This window comes from Coccidioides immitis (assembly GCF_000149335.2).
Source record: "Coccidioides immitis RS genomic scaffold supercont3.4, whole genome shotgun sequence".
In the NCBI taxonomy this organism is placed as follows: Eukaryota; Fungi; Ascomycota; class Eurotiomycetes; order Onygenales; family Onygenaceae; genus Coccidioides; species Coccidioides immitis.
In genome coordinates, this window is record NW_004504311.1 from 1167896 (window position 1) to 1190163 (window position 22268).

Sequence of the window (22268 nt, forward strand, 5' to 3'; positions counted from 1 at the left end):
AGACTCGGGTCCCGCCGGGGTACAGCCGCCTTGCATAGTGACTTACGAAGGCTGTTAAGGCGTGCACGGATCAAAACTTAAGAGCTTGTTTCAAACTCTTCAAGTGCAGAGTAAGGCAGGCTTGTAACTCTCGATGCACTAACCCCAACAGAACCATCAGATATTAGGTTATTCTGACAGCTTCTTTTCTGCGGAAGCGGGAGTACACGCGGAATTGTTGGTCAAAACCATGTAAGAGCAACATTGGTGAGGTTCAAAACAATTCACAGCAAATTGGAATACTCCGTACGGAGTACTCCGTACACAGCCAGGAGTTACGTGTCAAAACAAGGATCCGGCATAGCGTAGCCCGTCCAATACCAACAGCCCTTCCAGGCCGGAGCCTAGGCAGCAGCTCATATACGCGAGGTCGTGGAGTGTTTGCTTTTCTGGCCGACTAGAGTAGTCCTGGAGGCGCCACCTTTATGCGGAAATGGATCATTTGATTCTTTCACACACTGAGGCCCAGATTTGGCTTTTCTTTTCTTTTCTTCTTTTTTCTTTTTTTTTTTTTTTTTTTTGTTGTTGTTTTGGTAGAAAAGAGGCGGGTTGTGTGTAGTTGTGTATATAGGCCCCGCTTGTTTAGGCGAAATTGTACGTCGGCAACCTTTGCAGCCAGTCTATCTCCAGTGCGCCGGCTACAGCGTAAATACCAGCTCATTGTGTATCACCTTTGGCCGGAAATGTCAACGTTGGTGCAAAGGGTGTAGAGCAGGGCATCGTTTCGAAGTTATCCGGTTTTGGAGGCTGAAAGACAGAGGTGATAGCTAGAGCGTCCACGGAACCTGCTTTAGCTGACCTTGCATCCATTCCTGAGACGACTTGACTGGCTATCTCAAAAATCAACCCTACAACAAGGCCTTGGTTAATAAAGCTAACTACGGAGCTCCGTACTCCGTAGTTACACGGCGAATGACAACCGGCTGAGTAAGCTGCATAAGGACGGACTCCGGTATTTCGGAGTTACCGGGATAAAGCCAGAAGAAGACAATGGAGTCTAAAAGAGGAACCCGGTACAAAGCCACAATTCCTTACACAAACCCTCCCCACAGCTACAGCTGCCCACAGCTACAGCTCCCCCACAAGCCTTTTGAACCCCCAAGTGCTGTCTATCAACCCTCAACCTGGCGACTTCTGCTTCACCAGGTTCGGGGACGCCGGAAATGCCAAAAACTTGCTGGGGGGTAGTGGGAGGGTTGGACTTTCCGGTGGGGCTTAGTCAAGGCGGTTAGAATCATTAGAACCTGCTCAATGCACGGTGGAATGCAATCTCGCTGCTCTGCCCTAGGCACAACCATTGCTATGAGGTAGTTATAAGGGAGACGGGGCAAGATCCACGACGACGGTACCCAGAACCACAGAATGCTGGATATCGAGAAGAAAAGAGAGGAATAAGGATTCCTCGGCCGGTACGTCTGCCAGCTTACAAATTGGATATCAGGGGCGATTTCGCTGCTCAAGGACCTGGGAGTCAGCTATGTATGTCTACGGCAGCCTGAACGAGTCTAGCGCGTGCGCGTTCTTCAGGCGCCCTATTATCCAACATATACTTCGGAAAACCACTGGTTGTTGCAGTGTTGACTGAATGATGGCACCCATACATATCTACATGCATTCTTGCATGAGCTGTCTCGCGGCCAAGAAAACGCGGAACGTTCTTTTCTCTTATTCTCAGCAACGGAAAACAGATAATAACGCGGAGTACGGAGTACGGAGGAATTATATATCTGATTGCCATCTCATGCCACTCGCAGATTAAAGGCTAACTGGCTGGTTGATTGCAAAGGAGACGGTTGCTCTGTCCATTCTTCTCCCGGGTAAGCTTTACACACCGCGTACTTCCGCCTTTTTCTGTTTTTCTTTTTTGGTTTTTCTCCCCAAGCTCGCCGCGAGGCAGAAGTAATGACTGCGCCATTGCAAGAGCGACGATGGTGGACTGGGGATGAGGACAGGATTCTGCTCCAGGAAGCGGAGCTCCAGCGTACAGTCGCCTTTAACTAGCCATCTGAATGTACCAAAGTTTTAACTAGTATCTATCGCTAATTCACTTCATATAGGAACAGAAGGAGGAACTAAAAATTGGAATGCCATTGCAGAAAAGCTCCCTGGCCGGACGAATAAAGACTGTCGCAAAAGATGGCACAAAATTGGTCCCAATATCAAAAAAGGAGTTTGGACTCCTGAAGAAGATGCCCGGCTGCAGGAGGCAGTCAGTTTGTTTGGCTTAAAGTGAGTCAACTCTCTTGTCCGCAAGCTTGTCTGTACTCTCTTGTTATTCATCCCTTGGATACGTCTCACAGACTTTTCGGCAGGTGGACCCGTGTTGCAGAGTTTGTGGGATCTCGCAACGCTGATCGTAAGTTGATATGCTGAATCAAGCAGTGCATTTCCTCTCCTGAACAAGTGTATCTGTGTATATTCAGCCTTGCATGAATGAATGCAATGTGATCAAACACTGCTAACCAGCATATTGGTTACAATTTTAGAATGTTCTAAACGGTGGGCGTACGCACTAGATCCGAGCTTGAGTCACACCCCATGGACAGAGGAGCAAGATCAGCTTCTCCTGATGGTTGTTAACAAATTTGGGCACAACTGGAGCAAAATCAGCAGTACAGCGTTCGGAGACAGATCTACATCTGATATCAAAAACAGGTATGGGATCACACAGACACAGTCCTTAGACAATCATTTCAGAAGAGACACCAGGGTAATTTCCGTGTTTAGCCACATGTACTAAACCAGCCCGTGCTTTAGATATTTCACCCTTCAGCGAAGGAAACGAAACACATCCGTCAGCAACACGGTGGCATACCAAATCGACGATGAGAATCATTCAGATCTCGGCTGGCCAGAGTCCGGGGCACTTCCAGAACCGCCCAGGAACGCACTCCTTGATGTTGGCACCACCCCCTCGTTAGATTCCAGTTCTGAAACACCCGTCAGTATCGACTATCTTTTAGAGAATACCGATATTGCGCAACTGTCAGAGATGAATGGCCTTAGTAACACCTCCATCTCGCCCTATGAGGATGTTACGTCGAAGGACGCCATGGCGGACCCCGATCCCGACTTCAGGAAGTTCCTGCATCATTTTGACCCTTCCCAAGCTGCAGATTTTGATGGGGGCAATTGGGACGCAGATAGCCATCTCAGAGCAGTCACAGGGGGGAGCTTTGGGAGAGAAGAGACCAACCACGCGAACAACGGGGAGTGGCCTGATTCCAGCCACATCGCATCAACGAATCCGACAGAAACAGATACAGGATCGCAATCTTGCACTAGCACCTTGGTTCTGGAGGAGATGGAGCCGCAGACTGTAACACTTGTGCTCAGCACGCTCTTGAGCAGCAATTCCCGCTTCCGGATGCGGATTGACAACAATTAGGTGCTCTTGGCAGTCTCTGCATTTTTATGTGTTCCTGGTCTGGTTCTCTAGTCGGTTTCTTGCCCTTCTCTCAGACTCAAATGCCCCATATTCCTACAAAAATCAATTAGAGAATCAATCAGACTAACAGGTGGGTGTCGATGCTCGCTTTACAGTGAGCATATGGTTGATATATTGGAATCCTGGAATGCATCGGCGCAAGATTCGCCCGTGCCCACCATTTTCCAAGCCAGCATTGCTTAGAAAATATAAGCTAACATTTTCTCTTAACAGGCTGAATTCAGAGAGGCTCTATAAATAAATTGATCAGAGCCGATCCGATCAGCGTTGGAATCTGGACCGGGACGGACTACCACTGCGATGCTTGTCGTTGCCGTGAAGCTTCTAATAGGCCTGTGGTTGCGAGAGGTTCGGCCGAGACTCTGCTTGAGGGTCACATGAGGGAAAAATGGCTGGTTTTTACCGCTTACTGGTCATATGTATTTAACCCTGGTTTGTCCAAGTTGCAGCACATCCGGTGAAGTTGCATGCTTGGCTATTATGTAACTAATAACTCAGTTAGTTAACGAGTCATGGAGGTCCCATGTAAGATTCCCCTTGCATGATTCGAGGCAGAAAACAATCCATCCACTCCGCGCTCTATTGACATCCTTTAAGATCTTTGCTCTTCTTTGTCTCGCTCCAACATTTTGTATTCAGACATTCATCGCCGTGACTCAGAGATGCTCATTTCCTGCTGTGCTATTGTCGAGTTAGACCTCTTATCGTAGGTATTTCCCGGCGACATGGTTAGTTGAAGGTACACAGCTACGAAGCAACTATGTCCTCCGTGCTCCAGAGTTAACTAACAGCAAAACTACGGACCCCGAGGCAGCTGTTCAGCCGACCGCGAGCCACCGGGTTACGTTCAACAGAAGAACCCCAGCTGCTCCACTCAATAGGAGTAATCTCCCGAGCTCCCGTATTCCTTAGGGCCCCGAGTAACGGGGACCCCGATGTTAGGAATCACCAATCTCATGACCAAGCTCAGGGCATGCTCTGCGATATATTCCCTTAAGCAAATTGAACATTATGTAGGCTGTGCTTACGAAAATCCTAGGACTTATTTATCGTGTAGCTACTGATCAATAACTCGATGTTAACATTTTACTGCGTATGTATGCAGTTGTGCACCGTACGTGCATATACCTCTTAGCTGCTGATACACACCTAACTGACTATGCAAATAGCATGCCGCCAATTGACATTTCTTCTGCCGTCACTAGAGGACAGCCACCTTTCACTCGACCATCAATCAATCTAGACGATCAATATGATGTTGAAGGGGTTGCTCGGTCACTTCCAGAGCTGGTGGAATTTCATGCCAGGTTCAACCCGGGCCACTTGTTCTGCAGACAGGCTCGGAAGGAGGATTCAAACTCTTCAGATTATGAATTTGTCAATGTTGATTACTCCTTGCTGAAACAAGCCATCCTCAACTGTCAGGAATGGCTTCGTGCTACCGTCGCCGAATTACAATTCCCCTCCGAGAATGAGAACCACACCATTATTCGAGGCCCACCGATCGCGCTCTTCATGAGTAGTCATGTCACCTTGGTTATATATATTTTCGCGCTGATGGGGATGGGCGTGCCAGTGGTATTATTGTCGACGCGGCTTAGCCCGATGGCTATCAACCATCTTCTTGGGCGGACGGCATCCGAGGCGATCCTTGTATCACCACGACTGAATCCGGTGGTTCAAGAAGCTGCTGCGCTGCATATCACCCAGAAGATGACACGAGACGACGGACAGAGTGACCATGTGTCCCTCCCCCCGAGGAAGCATACTGTTGCATTTCCGAGCCGGTACAATCCTCCCAGTTTTGATGAAATCCGAGAAGAAGTGAGCCGAGAACCTAGATCAGGAACAATTATTCATCCTCTCCATTACATCTCCGAAGCAGACTGCAATGTCCTGGTTCTCCATTCTTCTGGAAGCACAGGTCTACCAAAACCGATATATACATCTCACCGGCACTACTTCAGCTTCGCACTCTGCCACGAGCTAAGCACTGATGAGGAAATATTATCCCCTACAATGTCCACATCCCCGCTATTCCATGTAAGTTTTTGTCTTGTTCGCTTCAGCATTAATCAGCGCTAAGACTCGGTCAGGGCTGACTTTCTTGATGAGGGTTTCGGATTACTTCCTCCATGCCTTTCATTGGGAATAGGAAAGCCATTTTGCCTTCCACCTTCTGAAGGCATTTCGACTGGTCTGTCCGTCGTACAATTACTCCACTCTAGTGGTGCAAAGTCACTTCTTACTGTCCCGTCAATCCTTGAGGAAATTGCTTCGCTCCCTGAAGACAAGGGATTACGGATACTTCAAAGTCTCCATTTCGTTGCTTTTGGGGGCGGTCTACCAAAGGAAACGGTTTGTCATACACTATCCGCCGCGGGGGTCAGGCTGGTTAACCACTACGGTACAACGGAGACGGGACCCTTAGCACCGCTATACGTTCCCCCACCGGGCTACGATTGGCATTACTTCAAGTTTCGAACGGATATCCGAAAATCACTACGAGTCCAATTCAGTAATTGCTGTACAGACAATGTTCAAAGCGGCAACCATTTGCAACTTAGCCTACAGCCACTTGGATGGCTGGATAGGTTTCATGTACAGGATATTCTGGTAAAAAAACCTAACTCGGAAACGGAATTCAGCATTCTGGGTCGGAGCGATGACTTAATCTGCCTTGCGACGGGAGAGAAGGTTCGTCCCACGATTTTAGAAACCGCTTTGCTTGAAAGCCCAACGGTCAAGGCCGCTCTAGCCTTTGGAGATGGGCGATTTGAAATAGGCGCCCTGGTAGAGCCGGTGTTTCCAGTCGCCGAAGGGGAATTTGATCAGTTCAAGTCCTCTCTATGGCCAACGATAGAGAAAGCCAACCAGCAAATGGATTCTCATGCTCGCATTTCGTCGCCTACTACACTGGTGATTGTGGCGCCGGGGAGCCTGCCTCGTTCTGACAAGGGAACAATTATCCGGCGCGAGGCGCATCAGCAATTTGAAAATGAGATTTTGAAAGCCTACGATAGTTTGGAGACCACTGGTGCCAATTTCTGTGCTGCTACGTTGGAAACGACATGTCTTGAATCTGGACTTCGCGCGTTGATACGCGAGAATCTCACGTGGAAAGTTAGTGATGCCGGCTGGAACGATGATACCGATTTCTTTGAGTTAGGAATGGACAGTTTGCAAGCGACAATGCTGCGTAGGTTCGTGATCGCAGCTCTTCCAGATGACTTGGCGTCATTCCGAAGCATGGATCGTGATTTTCTATACCGGCATTCCTCAATTTCAAAATTGGCGAGAGCATTGAGAAAGTCCGATGCGTCATTTATCGAGAAAACTACTGATGTTTCCAACGAAACGCTTGAGGCTTTCATCGACCAATTTGGCTTGCAACGGAGGAAGGATCTTACTGTACTGTTAACAGGCAGCAATGGCAGCTTGGGAGCCCATCTCCTCGCTCACCTAGCTAAGGATCCTAGCGTCTTCCATATTATCTGCCTTAACCGCCCTTCAGTGCAAGATCCATACGAGAGACAGCAGCAGTCTCTACGGTCCAAGGGCCTAAGCCTATCAGAGCGTGAGTGGGAAAAGATCAGAATTTATCAATCTAATTCCAGCCTCCCGCAGTTAGGGTTGCCAGAAAAGGACTATATGACCCTTCAGGAGGAGGTTACACACATTATCCACAACGCTTGGCCGATGAATTTCAAAATGGGGTTATCATCGTTCGAACCTCAGTTCAGAACGTTACAAAATCTTCTGCTCCTTGCTCGAGGAGCGCATTCAAGTAACCCGTCGTTGAACGTGAGAGTTCTATTCATATCTTCCATCTCGGTAGTGGGTCGATATGGAGAGGTATACAATGAAGCTATAGTACCCGAAGCGCCCATACGCGACTTCAATGCCACTTTGCATCTTGGGTACGCGAAGGCTAAACTGGTATGTGAACAGATCATCGAACGGACTCGGGCACGTTATCCCGAGATCGAGTTGGCCTATGTAAGGGCTGGCCAAATTGCCGGCTCTAGCATGGGGTATTGGAATAAGGAGGAACATTTCGTGGCCCTTGTGGCGTCGTCCCAAAAAATTGGAAAGCTCCCTAATTTAAATGGGGTATGTCGTTATTTTCCTTTTCACAAGGAAGGTCGAGCTTTTGTTTACTAAGATACAGACTCTTTCGTGGCTCCCCGTCGATGTGGCTGCCGCCGTCATATCTGATATCCTTCTCAGCTCGGAGCCTATGCAGCTGGTGTATCATCTTGAAAATCCATTTCGACAATCGTGGCGTGAAGTCTTAGACACTTTGGCTGTTGGATTGAATCTAGGCAAAGACGATCGCCTCTCCTTCCATGAATGGATTGACGCTGTGGAATCTGCCCCAGATAAAGGGAACCGAGCCAAGCAGTTGGCGAGTTTCTTTAAAGAGGACTTCGAACGTATGTCGGGCGGTAGTTTGGTGCTCGGTACGGAGACTTCACAAAGATACTCTCCGACTTTGAGAAAAGCGGGAACTGTTACAAAGGAGATAATGCAACAATATTTAGCCTACTGGAAAAGTATTGAGGTTATTTCTTGATTGCAATCTGACGCCAACGTGCTCTCTAAGCTAGGTTGGGCGTATTCTTAAGTGCTACACCGGTATCTCCATGCCCTCACCTTTGCTGCGTCCGGTTTTAAAAATTTTCTATGCGCCGTTCTTGTTTTTGCATGATAGCCCATTAAAGCCAGTTTCTGGTGGCAGTGATGCATTTCATGCTACTTCTCGAAGGTTTTCTTTCTGACGGATGGTGAAATTGCCAGGCTTACCTTTCTCAAGCAGGCTGTACTCAGCCCTTCCCATTTAGTTACATGCTTAGCTATATATTTACAGATTAAGTCCACATAACGTACGCAGATACGTATTTATTGCGCATTTTCAATCAGTAATGGTGTCATATATCTACTAAACAGTAGCATACGGGATCTAGATATCTCTATGATTTATCGGGCAGCCGGCCTAGACCTCAGAGTCTCGAATAACTTGTTAGGCGATGAAACTTGACTTTTTAGGTAGGCCTACTGCTTAGACGTATGTATAACGTGCTGCAGGGCTGGATAAGGTTATTTGCAATGCGACAGTCCGTTGGGTTTGCCCTTGCCCGGTGGTTTCTCTGCTTCACCAGTCGAGGGTGGTTAAACTACTCCAACATACCTGGTCGAATGCCGCCAACAACTAGCAACGATAAAGCACGGGGTTGCCGTGTTCCGTAGGACCCGAGTGCATCTTTGCTTGGACCCGACCATGTTAGCTGTTCGACACAAGCTCGGAAATGTAGCAGCTGAAAACGGAGGTCAAGATTGCTGTTTTTTCAGAATATTAGAGTTAACTAAACTGCCATGCGCTGGTAAGTAACTAAGTGAGCTTCATCGCTTCCCAGTTGATCGATACATACGGCTTCAACACCTTTTGATCTCTTGATAGGTGCTTCGCATCTTCACCTAATCTCCCGTTTCTCCAAACTGGTACCACAGCACTATTTGGAGCAACAATCCTCAGCACAATCATGGACGAAGACTATCCCGAAAATGCTATAGCCGTTATCGGCATGGCCTGCAAGTTCCCGGGCGCCGAGTCCCTCGAAGAATTCTGGGACCTCCTCCTTGCTGGCAAATCCATGTGCCAGGGGGCTCCTTCAGAGCGATTCGCCACAAAGAACAATCGTCGACATCAGGATAAATCCATCTATAATGGAAATTTCATTTCTTCAATCGAGAGCTTTGACCATAAGTTCTTCCGAAAGTCCGGTCGAGAAGCATCCTCTATGGACCCTCAACAGCGCCTCTTACTTGAGGTTGCATATCAAGCCCTCGAATCCGCCGGATATTTCGGCGAGACCGACCCGAATACCGACGTGGGTTGTTATGTGGGTGTCTGTGCATCGGATTACAATGATAATGTCGCAAATCACCCCCCGAATGCGTTTTCTACTCTAGGAACACTCAGAGCGTTCTTGACTGGAAAGATAAGTCATTTCTTCGGCTGGACCGGTCCGTCCGTGACCTTCGACACTGCGTGTTCTTCGTCTGCGGTAGCCATTGATGCTGCATGCAAGGCAATCCTGCAGGGAGGCTGCCACATGGCGTTAGCAGGGGGTGTCTCCATCTTCACCAGCCCATATTTCTTCCAAAATCTATCGGCCGCATCGTTTCTGAGTCCAACAGGCGCAACCAAGTCTTTTGATGCCGATGCAGATGGGTACTGTCGCGGAGAAGGAGTTGGATTGGTGATGTTGAAAAAGTTGTCACATGCTGTTGCAAATAATGACAACATTCTTGGAGTGATCATGTCTTCCGCCGTCAAACAAAGCAGTAATTTAGTCCCGATCACAGTGCCATACAGTCCCTCCCAGACTGCCTTATACCGGAAGGTCTTGGCACTGGCGAATGTATCTCCAGAACAAGTTACCTATCTTGAAGCACACGGTACGGGAACTCGCATTGGGGATCCCCAGGAGTTTCAGGGAATCAAAGAGGTTTTTGGAGGGCCCAAGCGACAGGAAAACCTTTATTTTGCGTCTGTGAAGGGTAACATCGGTCATACTGAAGGTGCATCTGGAGTAGCTGGTCTGATCAAGACAGTGCTGATGATCCAGAAAAGAAAGATTGTGAGACAGGCCAGTTTTCAGCAGCTGAACCCAAAAATCATCCTTGAAGGAGAAAAGTTAGCTGTACCGACAGACACATTGACTTGGAAAGCGGAAACTTTGATTGGCTGTGTGAACAACTATGGTGCTGCAGGTAGTATTGCAGCAATGGTGATTAAGGAACCGCCTGCACCATCAACCGAACTTGGGCATGCTAAACCATTATCGAGATACCCTATTTTCCTGTCAGCAAATTCTCCAAAAGCGTTGAGTGAATATGCAGCCAAATTGCGAGCATTTATGACTCGTCTCCCTCCTTCGTCCAGCAATACCCTTGCGGATCTTGCGTGCAATCTGAGCGACAAACAAAATCGATCACTTCCATGTTCCCTTGAAGTCACAGTACCTAGCATGACAGAGTTGGATGATCAACTGCGTGTCGTGGCATCTGGATCTAGCGCCCCATCATCTTCTGAAGCGCCATCGAAACCCAAACATGTCATTCTGGTGTTTGGGGGACAGACAAATCGATTGATTGGGTTGAATAAAATGGTACTAGAATCCTCCCCAATCCTACGCTCATATCTCGACCAGTGCGATGAGAAACTCCAAGCTTTCGGGATGCAGAGCATTTACCCCGGGATCTTCGAGACAGAGCCCCGCGACGATATCGTCATGCTGCAGACTATGCAATTTGCGTTGCAGTACGCCGTTGCCAAAACCTGGATAGACAGTGGCTTGCACATTGACTGTGTCTTAGGGCATTCTTTTGGACAGTTAGTTGCCTTGACAATCTCTGGGGTCCTCTCGCTGGAAGATGGTTTAAAACTAGTCCATGGGCGGGCTCTGCTAATGGCACAAAAATGGGGACCAGAAAGAGGATCGATGATCGCGCTGGATGCTGATATCGAGACAACTGCCCGACTGGTAGCAGCTGCCCACACACTAGATCAAAACTATCGACTGGAAATTGCCTGCTATAACGGGCCCAGGAGCCACGTTGTCGTCGGTTCAGAGGCTGCCGTCCAAGGCTTGGTCGGGCTTCTCAATCAGTCCGCAGCAGTCAAATACAAACAGCTGAATGTTACCCATGGCTTTCACTCCGAGTTCACAGAACCAATCTTGAAAGACCTGGATCAGTTAGCTAAGACTTTGACGTTTAACCAACCTAAAATCCCTATTGAGACCTGTTCTGAGGGCCAATCCTGGGGTTTTGTAACCCCTGCGCTTGTCACAGAGCATACCCGCATACCTGTGTATTTTGAAGAGGCTGTGGACCGACTTATTCGGCGATACGGTCCCTGTACATGGGTTGAGGCCGGATCCAACTCTTCGATCGTGAGTATGGCTCGACGGGCAATCCGAGGCACTGCGTCCAAGCACTCGTTTTTTCCAATCAATCTCAGCAGAGAAGACGCAATGGGCTCTCTGGCTGACACGACAGTCAATCTGTGGAAGAATGGCCACCACGTTCAATTCTGGCCATTCAACCGTTTGAAGAGAAGGCATTATACGCAGATCAACCTACCACCATACCAGTTTGAGAAGGTAAAGCATTGGCTAGACTGGGTCGAGGTCGAGCCGGCATCGACTTCTGGAGCGGGTAAGAATATTCAAGAACAAAGTGAGAAAGAGGAGCCAGGACCGGCGAAACTACTGTCCTTTTCTGGGTTTGGTGACCGTGAACGACGACAGGCAGTATTTTGCATTGATCCACGGTGTGAAGAATGGCAACGACTGGTTCAAGGTCATGCAGTGCTGCAGAATCCACTATGTCCAGCGCCGCTTTATGTCGAGCTTGTCTCACGAGCAATTATGCTTCACCTCCATGATCCGTCTGCGGTAACGCTTTCTTCGGCTGGGCTTTGTCTGCGATCATTGGATGTTGTCGCCCCGTTGGGAATAGGTCATGACATCTATGTGAAGCTTCTGTTAACTCAACTTGGTTCCAACAATGACCGTTGGAGGTTTGCATTCTACACCATGCCCAGACCATTCCGCTCTGAGGAGGCTGATCTCCCTCTTCATGCAACTGGTGAAGTGACAATTTCTAGCAGAGCTGAGGTTCGTAGTGAATTTGAGAGAACAGTAAGACTGCTTCCATATCAGCATCTCGAGAGCCTCATTGCCCAGACCGATGGCGAGGGCATGACGGGATCCTTGATCTACCGGGTTTTCGATCGGGTTGTTCAATATGACACCTACTACAAAGGGGTGTCTCGAATCGCCTCGAAGGCAGGAGAGGTGGTGGCGCAAGTCATCCTCCAGAACCCTGAACTCCCGTGGGCTAAGGAACAAGTGTCCAACCCCTTAGCTCTCGATAACTTCCTCCAGGTGGCTGGGCTGCACGTTAACAGCCTTAATGTTTGCGGTGAGAGTAACGTGTTCGTGTGCACCAAAGTCGACCGTATCCAGTTTGGCCCAGAAATGCAGCTGTCTAACGGCAATGGCAGCTGGAGTGTCTATTCTAATATGCATATGCTCAACGATAAGGAGGTCGAAAACGACATATACGTGTTTGATGCCATAAGACGGCAACTTGTAATGGTTATCCTGGGAGCGAGGTTCAATCGTGTCCTCATCACTTCTCTAGGAAAAGTGTTAGCGAGAGCGAATGCTACAGGCGCAGGGGTAGACCTAATTGCTAAAGGTTTCCCTGCTGCTAGCCACATTCCTGCCACAGATCCAAGAATCTCAAAAGAGAGTGATTTTGGCATGCCGGTTCCTCCCATCCAGTTGGACCAGTCATCGACGATTCCCCGACCCATAGAGGAGCCAGTCAAACCTGATCTCGAGAAAGAGCTTCGCCAGCTTCTCAACAAAATCACCGACGTGCCCGAAAGTGAATTCAAAGATGAAGCGACACTTGAGGATCTCGGAATTGATTCGCTAATGGCAACTGAAATCGTTACCGAAGTGGGCGCAGTTTTTAAAGTTGATATTCCTCAGTCCGATGTCCAAGACTTGATCACCTTCCGGGCTCTTCGTGACTATGTTCTCCAGCGAGTTGCACCAGGTCATAAGGTGTTGACCCAGACCATGACCGCGACTCTAACGGAGGCGGTTTTGCCAAGAGAGAAAAAAGACAATGCACCGAAGGCTTCTTTTGCGGGCCCCAACGAGCAAGTCTCAAGACGCATTGCCCAACTAGTGGCAAGCCATCTGGAGTGCAGTGCTGATTTCCTCCGCTCTACAAATCTAGCGGATCAGGGCCTTGACTCCTTGTTATGCATGGAGCTCGCTACAGACATTGAGCGCCTTTATGGCATCAAGATCGATGTGACACAACTTACCACTGAGTCTACCTTCGGGGACCTCTGCGACATGATTATAGGGAGCGGGTCCTCTTCAGGGTCGTCCACTGCAGATGACTTCGCTGCGTCAACCCCAGCGGCGGAGCTGACCACTGATACGGAAGATGAGAACATACCAGTGCCGGGGCCGCAAGCAGCCGCTAAACTGTTGGAGGTGCAACATGCTTTCGAGAATATCCGTTACGACTTTGAAATGTACGCAAAGGAAACCGGATTTCTCGGGTTCTGGAAGAATGTATTCCCAGCACAATCTCGCTTAGTGCTAGCATACGTAGTGGAGGCATTCAGAGACTTGGGATGCCCTCTAGATGTCCTCCAGCCGGGGCAAATTGTGCCGGACCTGCTAGTGTTGCCCAGGCATCAGAGACTAAGATGTGTGTTCTATGAAGTCCTCCGCGACGGACAGCTTGTCGATTTCACAGGAACAGACTATATTCGGTCTGAGAAGCCCATAGATCACACCCCATCGCACGAAATTTATTCTCAAATCGTTCGGGACCATCCGCAGCACGCGAAGGAGCACGAGTTATTGAATATATGTGGTTCTATTATGGCATCACTGGTGAACGGCCAAAAGGATCCTCTACAACTTCTATTTGGGACCAAAAGAAACAAGGACCTTCTCGAGGATGTATACCGTAATGGGCCGATGTATCTGGCGGTGACCCGTTTGCTAGGTAGCTTCTTAGAGAAGTCGCTTAGAAATCGGGGGGAAGGCAAAATTCACGTTCTGGAGGTTGGAGCCGGAACAGGAGCTACAACGCGATGGGTTGTCGACGTCCTCTCCCGAGCTGGAGTTGACTTCACTTATACTTTCAGCGATATCTCCCCGTCATTAGTGGCAGCCGCGAAACGGAAATTCTCAACCTATGGAAATATGAATTTCATGGTGCTGGATATTGAGAAGGCACCTCCAGAGGAGTTAACGGGACGTTTTCATATCATTCTATCCACCAACTGTATTCATGCCACGAGCAGCCTGCCTCGATCACTCACACGTATCTGCGAGATGCTGCGGCCCGGCGGGTTTGTGTCGCTTGTGGAGTTCACGAAGAACATGTTTTGGTTTGATATGGTGTTTGGACTCTTGGAGGGATGGTGGTTGTTTGAAGATGGACGTGAGCATGTTTTAGCAGACGAGGCATTCTGGGAGCGGAGCATGAAACATGCCGGATTTAAGCACGTTGCAATGACAGACGGGCCGAGTCTAGAGGCGAACACGGTTCGAATCATAACTGGATTCACCGAACATGCGGTTTCTTCGAACACGCAATCTTGGGTTGAGAAGAAAAATGAAGCCACCGATTCAGAAACACTGGTTTTTAGCGTCACCGATGACAAGACGCTGCTTCGGGCGGATATACATTATCCTGTTTCGGAGTCAAAGTGCTCTCAACCATGGCCTGTGGGTACGTAGAACTTCCAGGGAAGAAAACCCTGAGAAAGGGGTGTACTAACAGATTATACCAAAATTAGCTCTCCTAATCCATGGGGGTGGTCACACTATGCTCTCCCGAAAGGATGTTCACCCGAAGCAAGTTCAATATCTCCTAAAGCATCGCATTCTCCCCGTCAGCGTCGATTATCGGCTATGTCCCGAAACGACACTCGTCGATGGGCCGATGCGCGATGTGCAAGATGCGTTCATCTGGGTGAAAACGAAGCTCCCCTCGCTTAAACTTAGATCATCGTCATATCTTAGCATTGATTCTGATCGAGTTGCAGTTGTTGGCTGGTCCACTGGTGGAACGCTGGCACTGTCGCTCTCGTGGACGATAGAAAGCTCACAAGAAATTCGGCCGCCGGATGCCATTTTATCGTTTTATTGTCCAACGGACTATGAGGATCCATGTAAGTTTCCCGGATTACCACGGCTCATTTGTTGAGTGTGCTGCTGAACGGCTGTGTCTATTTTAGTCTGGAAGGGGCCCAATTTCCCTTGTAATTCGCGATCTTATGCCGATGAAGAGATTGATCTCTTAGCCGGAGTCTCCCAACGACCAGTACGTATTCTCTAACATGCGTGTGACAAGTATGGCCGGTAGATATGCTCATTTTAGTCAGATTACGGCCTATAATGTTCCTCCATCCAAGAGAGCAACAGCTGGCTGGATGTGTCCATCCGACGCCCGCTCCAAAATAATCCTGCACATGAACTGGCGCGGCCAAACGTTGCCAGTCCTCTGCAATGGCCTCCCCGCAAAGGCCGGCGTCCCAGCCGACGAACTTAAGAAGTATGAATGTCTGCCCCAGCCGAGCCCGGAGCAAATCATCGAGATCAGCCCATACGCACAGATAGTGAGAGGGAAGAGCAGATCACCAACGTATCTGGTGCATGGAACAGACGACGATTTAATCCCATGGCAACAAGCGCAGCGGACGTACGAGGCATTGAAGAAAGCAGGGGTCCCCGCGGGGATCAGTTTATTGGAGGGCCAGCCGCACTTGTTTGATCTGTTTAGCGATGCAGATGGGAAAAAGTGGCAGGCGGTGGTAGAGGCATATGCGTTTGTGTTCAAGCATGTTGGAGTCGAGATGGGGCGTGTGGACTAACAAACTACTTAATGGAGGGATGATTGTTTGTGTCGGGATGTCCATTTTAACTGTGACTGAGCTAACTAAACCTTTGAGATTTTGGGAGAGATGTCTTGGCATCCAACTCAAAGCTTTTTCATACTTTTACTTAGGTAAAGGAAAGCCTACTTTCCCAAATGTATGTACAGCACATAGAGTATGGCACTGCTTCATGGTGCTTCTATAATTTACTCAATGTTATCTTGATCCCTGCCGAGATCATTAACCACCCTCCAGCTCTTCACACAGCAGTTCTTCTCTTCATCAACTGACTGCCATTGCCAAAGGAAGATTAACCCCCTATTAAACTCTCATACACGGTGTTTAAGAGGAGCTAGCTCAATTTTAGCCCATGCCGATCAGATCAGTTCTACAACGCGTGCAGGGCCCTGGAGGTTGCCTCCGCTGACGCTGAGCTCTCGAGAGAGCACAGAATGCTCCGTACTCCACATAATAAATTCTATCTCCTGACTTCCCATCATTCTCAGGCGAACCAGGGCAGAGCCATGCTCAACAGATGGTAAGAACTGTATATTGGACATTAATCCGTCTTTTAAAACGGGACATTAGTTTATGTAACAATCAATCATCCGATCAATGGCAGCCGAGCATCCACTATGTAACTGAACTACGCCCCGCGTGCCCCAAGCAAGCCTTCTACTTTTGTCAGGGCGAGGCTACTGTGTGAAAGCAGCAGCGCCACCAAAAGGACCAGAGATGGCAGTATTGCGAACCCGCGCAACACAGACATTCTTCGCAGATCCAATGGTTCCCGCACACTTCATCCCTTCGGGCATCTTGACCTTGATCTCGAAGTCAGAATTAGAGCTTGTGGAGAATCCAGCCACTCCTGGGACGTTCTCAACAACCTTGGCTTTCTGGAAAGCGCTGGGGTCCTGGCCGCCGGATGATGGGTCGATCTCGGCTACGAGGGGACCGGCTCCATCTTGGTTCACCTGAACATACAGAGTGTTAGCGCTAGCTCCCTTGATCATCAAACCTAGGATGATCTGCCTACCTGATGGTAAATCATCGTGATCATTCCGTCAGAAGATACTGTAGGCAGTCCCCCAGACTGGCCCATACCGGAATGTTGTTGGACTCCAGTCTCCATCGTTCCTCTCGGAGTTACAGATCCGGAGGCCATACCCGGAACTGCTCCTCCAAGGGCGTTCCCAACGTTTTGGATATCTGAGGATGTTTTAGTCAACGTCACCCCAGAAAACAGAGGCTAAATTATATACATACTGTCCACGATTGGTCCCAGCGGGGTCGCCTGAACGAGATCTTGAATGCCTGAAGTTCATTCATTAGCTGTGTCTAAAGCAAATATTGCAAGTGAAAACTCTACCATTGAGTACTGCGCCAGCCGGGCCTGTGATCGCAGACGCTGCTTCATTCAATAATTGGCGAGCTATACATGTTGTTAGTCGCTAACCACTCAGAGTTCGCATGGAGGATCAGAACTCGCCGTTTAGAAACTCACGAGCGTGTCTGCGCTTGGAGTTGCTGCCCATAAATGCATTCATTACGTTTCTCGGGTCTACAGCACCGTAGCTAGTACGGCCAAGCGCAGATGCTCTAGATCCCATCTCACCGGGTCGGATGATCGCAGTGTCCTTCTGCGCACCGCAGGCCGCAGAAGCACACCCGCGTGGTGTCCCGTCGACCACTTAAATCAACCCTGTCAGCCGTCGATCCACAGGACATAGTATTAAAACGTTGAGCAGTTGGAAGGGTAAGCAGCTTACCTGTCAGGCCGGGCATGTTGACACCATTGGCGCCCTTGATGAGGGTGATAGTGCCATGAGCAGCAACCTGGCTGCCAGCTACCAAAGCTGAAAGAGCAACAATATTGGAGAACTTCATTTTGAATTTAGATAGAAGGAAATTAATATTAAACCTCTGAAATGAATGTAAAAGGCCCTCAATAAACACTAAACATTAAGAAATGAATAGACGGAAAAGATTGTATGGCTGGCGCTGGCAATGAGGATGAAATCGAATCCTCATGGGATAGCATCAACATGGCTTTATACAAGTCCCCAGTGCCTCAACATCACATCTAAGAGACCTTGACTCCCAGAAGAACAGGTTTCAAATGTAGACAAGATGTGAAAGTGTCCGCTCAGAGGTGTGACATCAGTGTTGGTCAAACACATCGATCGATTATAAAACAGCAGGGGGTATGCAACTAGACCGCTAACACCTGATAGACCATGTTTGTTGTGCACTCGACATCTCTCCTAGATCCGACATGTGCTCTTTGTGCCTCTGTAAAAAGGGCCTGAACCAGGAGGAGATGGCTTGGCTTTGGGTGGTTTCAAGTTGAGACCTACTGTTTTGACACGAATTGTGTCACTTGTGACAGCACCATCTGAACTTACGAGTTGCTCGAGTGTCACAGAATCAAAGCTTGACAGTATTTCTTGCATATAAAAACGCTCGGCTGTGTCATAAACATCTTAAGCCTGTTTAACTAGACAGTCTCGCAAGAATTGAATTGCCCCTCGTACTATAGATATTTACGGAGTAACAGAGACTAGGTGCCCCTTTTGCTTCAGCTTCCCCAAATATTGAAGATAGCTCTTAACAAAGCACTTGCACCCCTTTCTGCCTCAAGAGTCGCACGTTAGAATTCAAGGGTATGTGTCAAGCTACTGCACGGATCATTCAAATCCTGCCTAAACGACGCCGCCAACATCCAAGGTTTTGCGAGACCTCCAAGTTTGTACGGCCATTAAAGGAGATATTTAATATCAATTCCATATTGGACTGAGCAAGCTTCATTCACTTGGATTGTTGCAGTCCTCAAATTGTGCATGTAGTGAGTATGCTACGTTGGTCATGATCAACTATGACATCCTCTATTGGTCTTCGTTATCTCATCCCGAGCTTTCTTGGACCTCAACTCTATCATTGTCCATGGTTGAGCCAGGGAGTTAATAATCTGAACGATGTGGCCCGGACACTCCAAAAGCAACCGGTAGGTTCTTTTTTTTTTTTTGTATTTGGGCCTCTGATCAAAGTTTGACCGTTGGGTTCAAGGAGATAGCATTAGTGGGACAGCCGTTGTCAAAACACCTATCTCATAGCTCCGATTAGCTTCACTTCCAAGTTAGATGTTCGTCAAGACCAGATTTAAAGGCCAATAGGAGGAATGCAAGTATCAGAAGTCCATTAAGATCATCGGGACAAGGCATGGAATGCCCGTCCCTGACATAAGAGGTACCAGAAACATTGAAAAATGGGATTTATCATCATGTGAGGGAAAGTACTCCGGAGCAAGGTGGAAAAAAAAGCATACCTTCATGCACATGTAGTGGAATCCTGTCATGAAATCCTTTACAGGCCACACTGTCTCATTGCTGGGCTCAGATGCCACTTGGCAGGTCGGCCTGTCTCGAACACGACTTTGCTGTGTTTACCGACACTTTCGAGCGCTGTGGGAAAAAAAGGAATTTTGGGAAGGAGAAAAGTTTTCAGCGAGAGAGAGAAAAGTGCCGGCGGAGATCTTGCTTAGCTCAGCTGGGCTAATCCTGATATGGCTTGGCGTGGTGGGGACCAATATTACGTGCGAACCTTACCTGCCGTGGCGTTGCACACGTCGTCGAATCATTTGTCGAATCAGAGGCAAGGATACCAGAGCGTGACGGTGACAAGAGATTCGATCAGTGCGAGGATCGGCTAAGAACCAAAGTGAAGTTAATTACGAACTTTGCTGCCCCTCGATACATAAAAGAAATAGCCTGGAACTGGTTATCAAACTCCTGGGCCTAAGTTTACTCCTCATGGTCCTTTTCAACAGAAATCGTCCATTGAGCAAATCGTCCGAAAGCGACCAATTATGTCCCTCGCCGCTCTCATCAATGCTGTTCGCAACATTGATCGTGGCCCTGCCACCGCATACGAGGCAAACAATGACAAGCTGTTGCTTCGCTTTTACGATGTACTAATGCGAACCTGGCACCTGGGCTTTACGTCCTTCGGAGGGCCTCCTGTCCACTTTCGAATTTTCTATCAGCGCTTTGTAGAGGGTCTTGGAGGCAAAACACCATGGATTGATGAGCAAACGGTGTGACATGAGCTTCCTGTGGTTGCTTACCCCCTCGCTGGAATTCTCGCACTGATATGCATGAACGATGCGTGAAACAGTACCAAGAGCTTTTTGCCTTGTGTCAAGCTTTGCCCGGCCCCGGAAGCACCAAAATGCTCTTCTGCATGGCCCTCATCCATGCCGGCTTTCTTCCCGCCATAGTTACCTTGCTAGCCTGGAGGTCAGTGCTCCTATATTTTTTTTTTTTGAAAGACGGATAGGTGGCGGCTAATTGTGCCCGAACAGTTTGCCAGGCGCCGTGGGCATGTTTGGACTTTCGCTGGGAGTTCAAAGACTGGATGAGCTGTTACCAGACATTGTATATGCTCTTCTATCTGGCTTGAATGCTTCAACCGTTGGCATCATTGCATTGGCAGCAGTTCAAGTAACTTCCCCCCAGGCACATATATGGATACCACAATGCTAACACAGATGGCTTCCAGCTAGCGGAGAAGTCTATAAAAGATAACATAACCAGAATCCTTGTTATTGGCGGAGCGTGTGCCGGGCTGTGTTACAATGCCTTGTGGTACTTTCCAACGTTAATGGTAATAGGTGGCTGTTCGACCGCCGTATGGGACCTTTACGGTCGACGAAATGTTGCAAAGTTGCGCAGGAAGCTCCGAAGGCAAGACAGAGCTGCTGAGCTAAATACTGAAGAAGGCACTGCCCAAACAAGTATACCACTCCAACAAGCGTCAACTACCACGGGTGTACAAAGACGGACGGTCTCAAAAGACGATGATGCACCGGATACATCCGAAAGACATCCAGGCCCTCCTAGTGAGTCAACTGGAGATTCTATCCGTGTCGATACACAATCTCATTCTCTGTCGCTGAAGTGGGGTATCTTAATCATCGTGGGATTTTTCGGTACAGTAGTCCTTTTTACACCAAGTGGAAAAGGTTCATGGACTAATAAATATTCCAGCGTCTTTTATCGCGATCTTGGTAGTACGAGGAACCATGGATAAGCCACCGCTTGAGTTGGATCTCTTCACAAACATGTATCTGGCCGGAACCATCATTTTTGGTGGTGGGCCTGTTGTTATCCCCCTTCTTCGAGAATACGTCGTGGAACCTGGCTGGGTCAGTGCCAGGGACTTCCTTATCGGTCTAGCCATCATTCAAGCGTTCCCCGGGCCGAATTTCAACTTTGCGGTGTTTCTGGGGGCATTGGCAGTAATCTCAACCAGCTCTCCAACGATACTTGGCGCCTTTTTAGGATACATCGGTATTTTTCTCCCCGGAATCACATTGGCCGTTGGATTTCAGAGCTGTTGGCGGGTTATAAGAAAGTATCCAATTACGACCAGCGTGCTCCGCGGGATGAATTCAACGGCTGTCGGACTCGTCTTCACAGCCGTTTACCGGTTATGGGAGATAGGATACTTGAGTTCCGATGCTTCTTCTGGGCAAAGTTTGGGAAAAGAACCTTTTTGGCTGGTTGTGGCCGCGCTGACATATGCTGAGAACGCTTGGTTCAATGTACCCCCTGCTATTGCAATTATATTTGGCGGTATTCTAGGATTGTGCTGGTACGGCGCTGTGGGAAGATAAGCATGAATGATAGTTTTGGGTAGAATATTGTGCTCTCGAAGAGGGACCTGAGGCAACCTCAAAGCGAGCTCTGTACTCCGTACTCCGTATATTGTTTGAATGCCAACAGATAAACCTCGATCTCCAAATGCAGGCACCAAACCTTGTCCGTAGCGGATATTTGTCGGCCCGAGGACTTCTCTGATGGAGGACTTGTATGCTTGTCATTCACTAAGCTACCTAAAGGGGAATCTCGGCTAATCTATGTGGGTCACGTGAGCGAGGTGCTAGTTGGATTACCTAACACCCCCCCATGCAACGAGCTCCAGCAGCGAGCGAGAGCCACAAAGATCCAAAGCTTCCAAATCTCACAAATCTGTGATAAAAATTAATTACAGAATCCAGATTTATTCCTTCTTTAGGCTTAGCTCTGTTTCGCCGTGATACTGTATTTTCGCTGGCTTCACTGATAAACCTCCATATTTTCCTGTATCAACTTGTCACCCCTATCGTGCTCACGAATTGAGCGTAGGGATCCATTGCAAGAGCCTTCGTGAGCCCGTCAGCTTTATTTGCATCGCTTCCAATGTGCTTGATTGAGATTTTGTCCTTTTGCACCCAGTCTCTTAGCATAT

At 48.5% G+C, this 22268-nt stretch overlaps 5 protein-coding genes across 5 annotated transcripts; 4 read left to right on the plus strand and 1 right to left on the minus strand.

The window, feature by feature from the left end:
* Nucleotides 1–1941: 1941 nt before the first annotated feature.
* On the plus strand, nucleotides 1942–4057 carry CIMG_04687 (uncharacterized protein; the record flags this gene model as incomplete). The annotated part of the gene is made up of 5 exons (XM_001245245.2): nucleotides 1942–2020; nucleotides 2097–2268; nucleotides 2352–2395; nucleotides 2526–2694; nucleotides 2797–4057. 5 exons carry the CDS (start codon nucleotides 1942–1944, stop codon nucleotides 3425–3427), a joined length of 1095 nt encoding a protein of 364 aa, XP_001245246.2. The 3' UTR covers nucleotides 3428–4057.
* Nucleotides 4058–4422: 365 nt separating this feature from the next.
* On the plus strand, nucleotides 4423–8413 carry CIMG_04688 (uncharacterized protein; the record flags this gene model as incomplete). Its single annotated transcript, XM_001245246.2, has 5 exons — nucleotides 4423–4538; nucleotides 4593–4601; nucleotides 4657–5530; nucleotides 5603–7600; nucleotides 7659–8413. 5 exons carry the CDS (start codon nucleotides 4423–4425, stop codon nucleotides 8061–8063), a joined length of 3402 nt encoding a protein of 1133 aa, XP_001245247.2. The 3' UTR covers nucleotides 8064–8413.
* A 617-nt stretch (nucleotides 8414–9030) lies between these two features.
* Nucleotides 9031–15977, plus strand: CIMG_04689 (polyketide synthase; the record flags this gene model as incomplete). Its single annotated transcript, XM_001245247.2, has 4 exons — nucleotides 9031–14833; nucleotides 14901–15275; nucleotides 15342–15427; nucleotides 15489–15977. 4 exons carry the CDS (start codon nucleotides 9031–9033, stop codon nucleotides 15975–15977), a joined length of 6753 nt encoding a protein of 2250 aa, XP_001245248.2.
* A 698-nt stretch (nucleotides 15978–16675) lies between these two features.
* CIMG_04690 (cell surface protein Mas1) lies at nucleotides 16676–17867 on the minus strand (the record flags this gene model as incomplete). The annotated part of the gene is made up of 6 exons (XM_001245248.2): nucleotides 16676–16954; nucleotides 17017–17189; nucleotides 17247–17294; nucleotides 17350–17412; nucleotides 17470–17670; nucleotides 17750–17867. 6 exons carry the CDS (start codon nucleotides 17865–17867, stop codon nucleotides 16676–16678), a joined length of 882 nt encoding a protein of 293 aa, XP_001245249.2.
* Nucleotides 17868–19845: 1978 nt separating this feature from the next.
* On the plus strand, nucleotides 19846–21654 carry CIMG_04691 (chromate ion transporter; the record flags this gene model as incomplete). The annotated part of the gene is made up of 5 exons (XM_001245249.2): nucleotides 19846–20073; nucleotides 20154–20275; nucleotides 20341–20479; nucleotides 20538–20967; nucleotides 21026–21654. The coding sequence occupies 5 exons, from the start codon at nucleotides 19846–19848 to the stop codon at nucleotides 21652–21654; spliced, it is 1548 nt and encodes a 515-aa protein (XP_001245250.2).
* Between the last annotated feature and the right edge of the window lie 614 nt (nucleotides 21655–22268).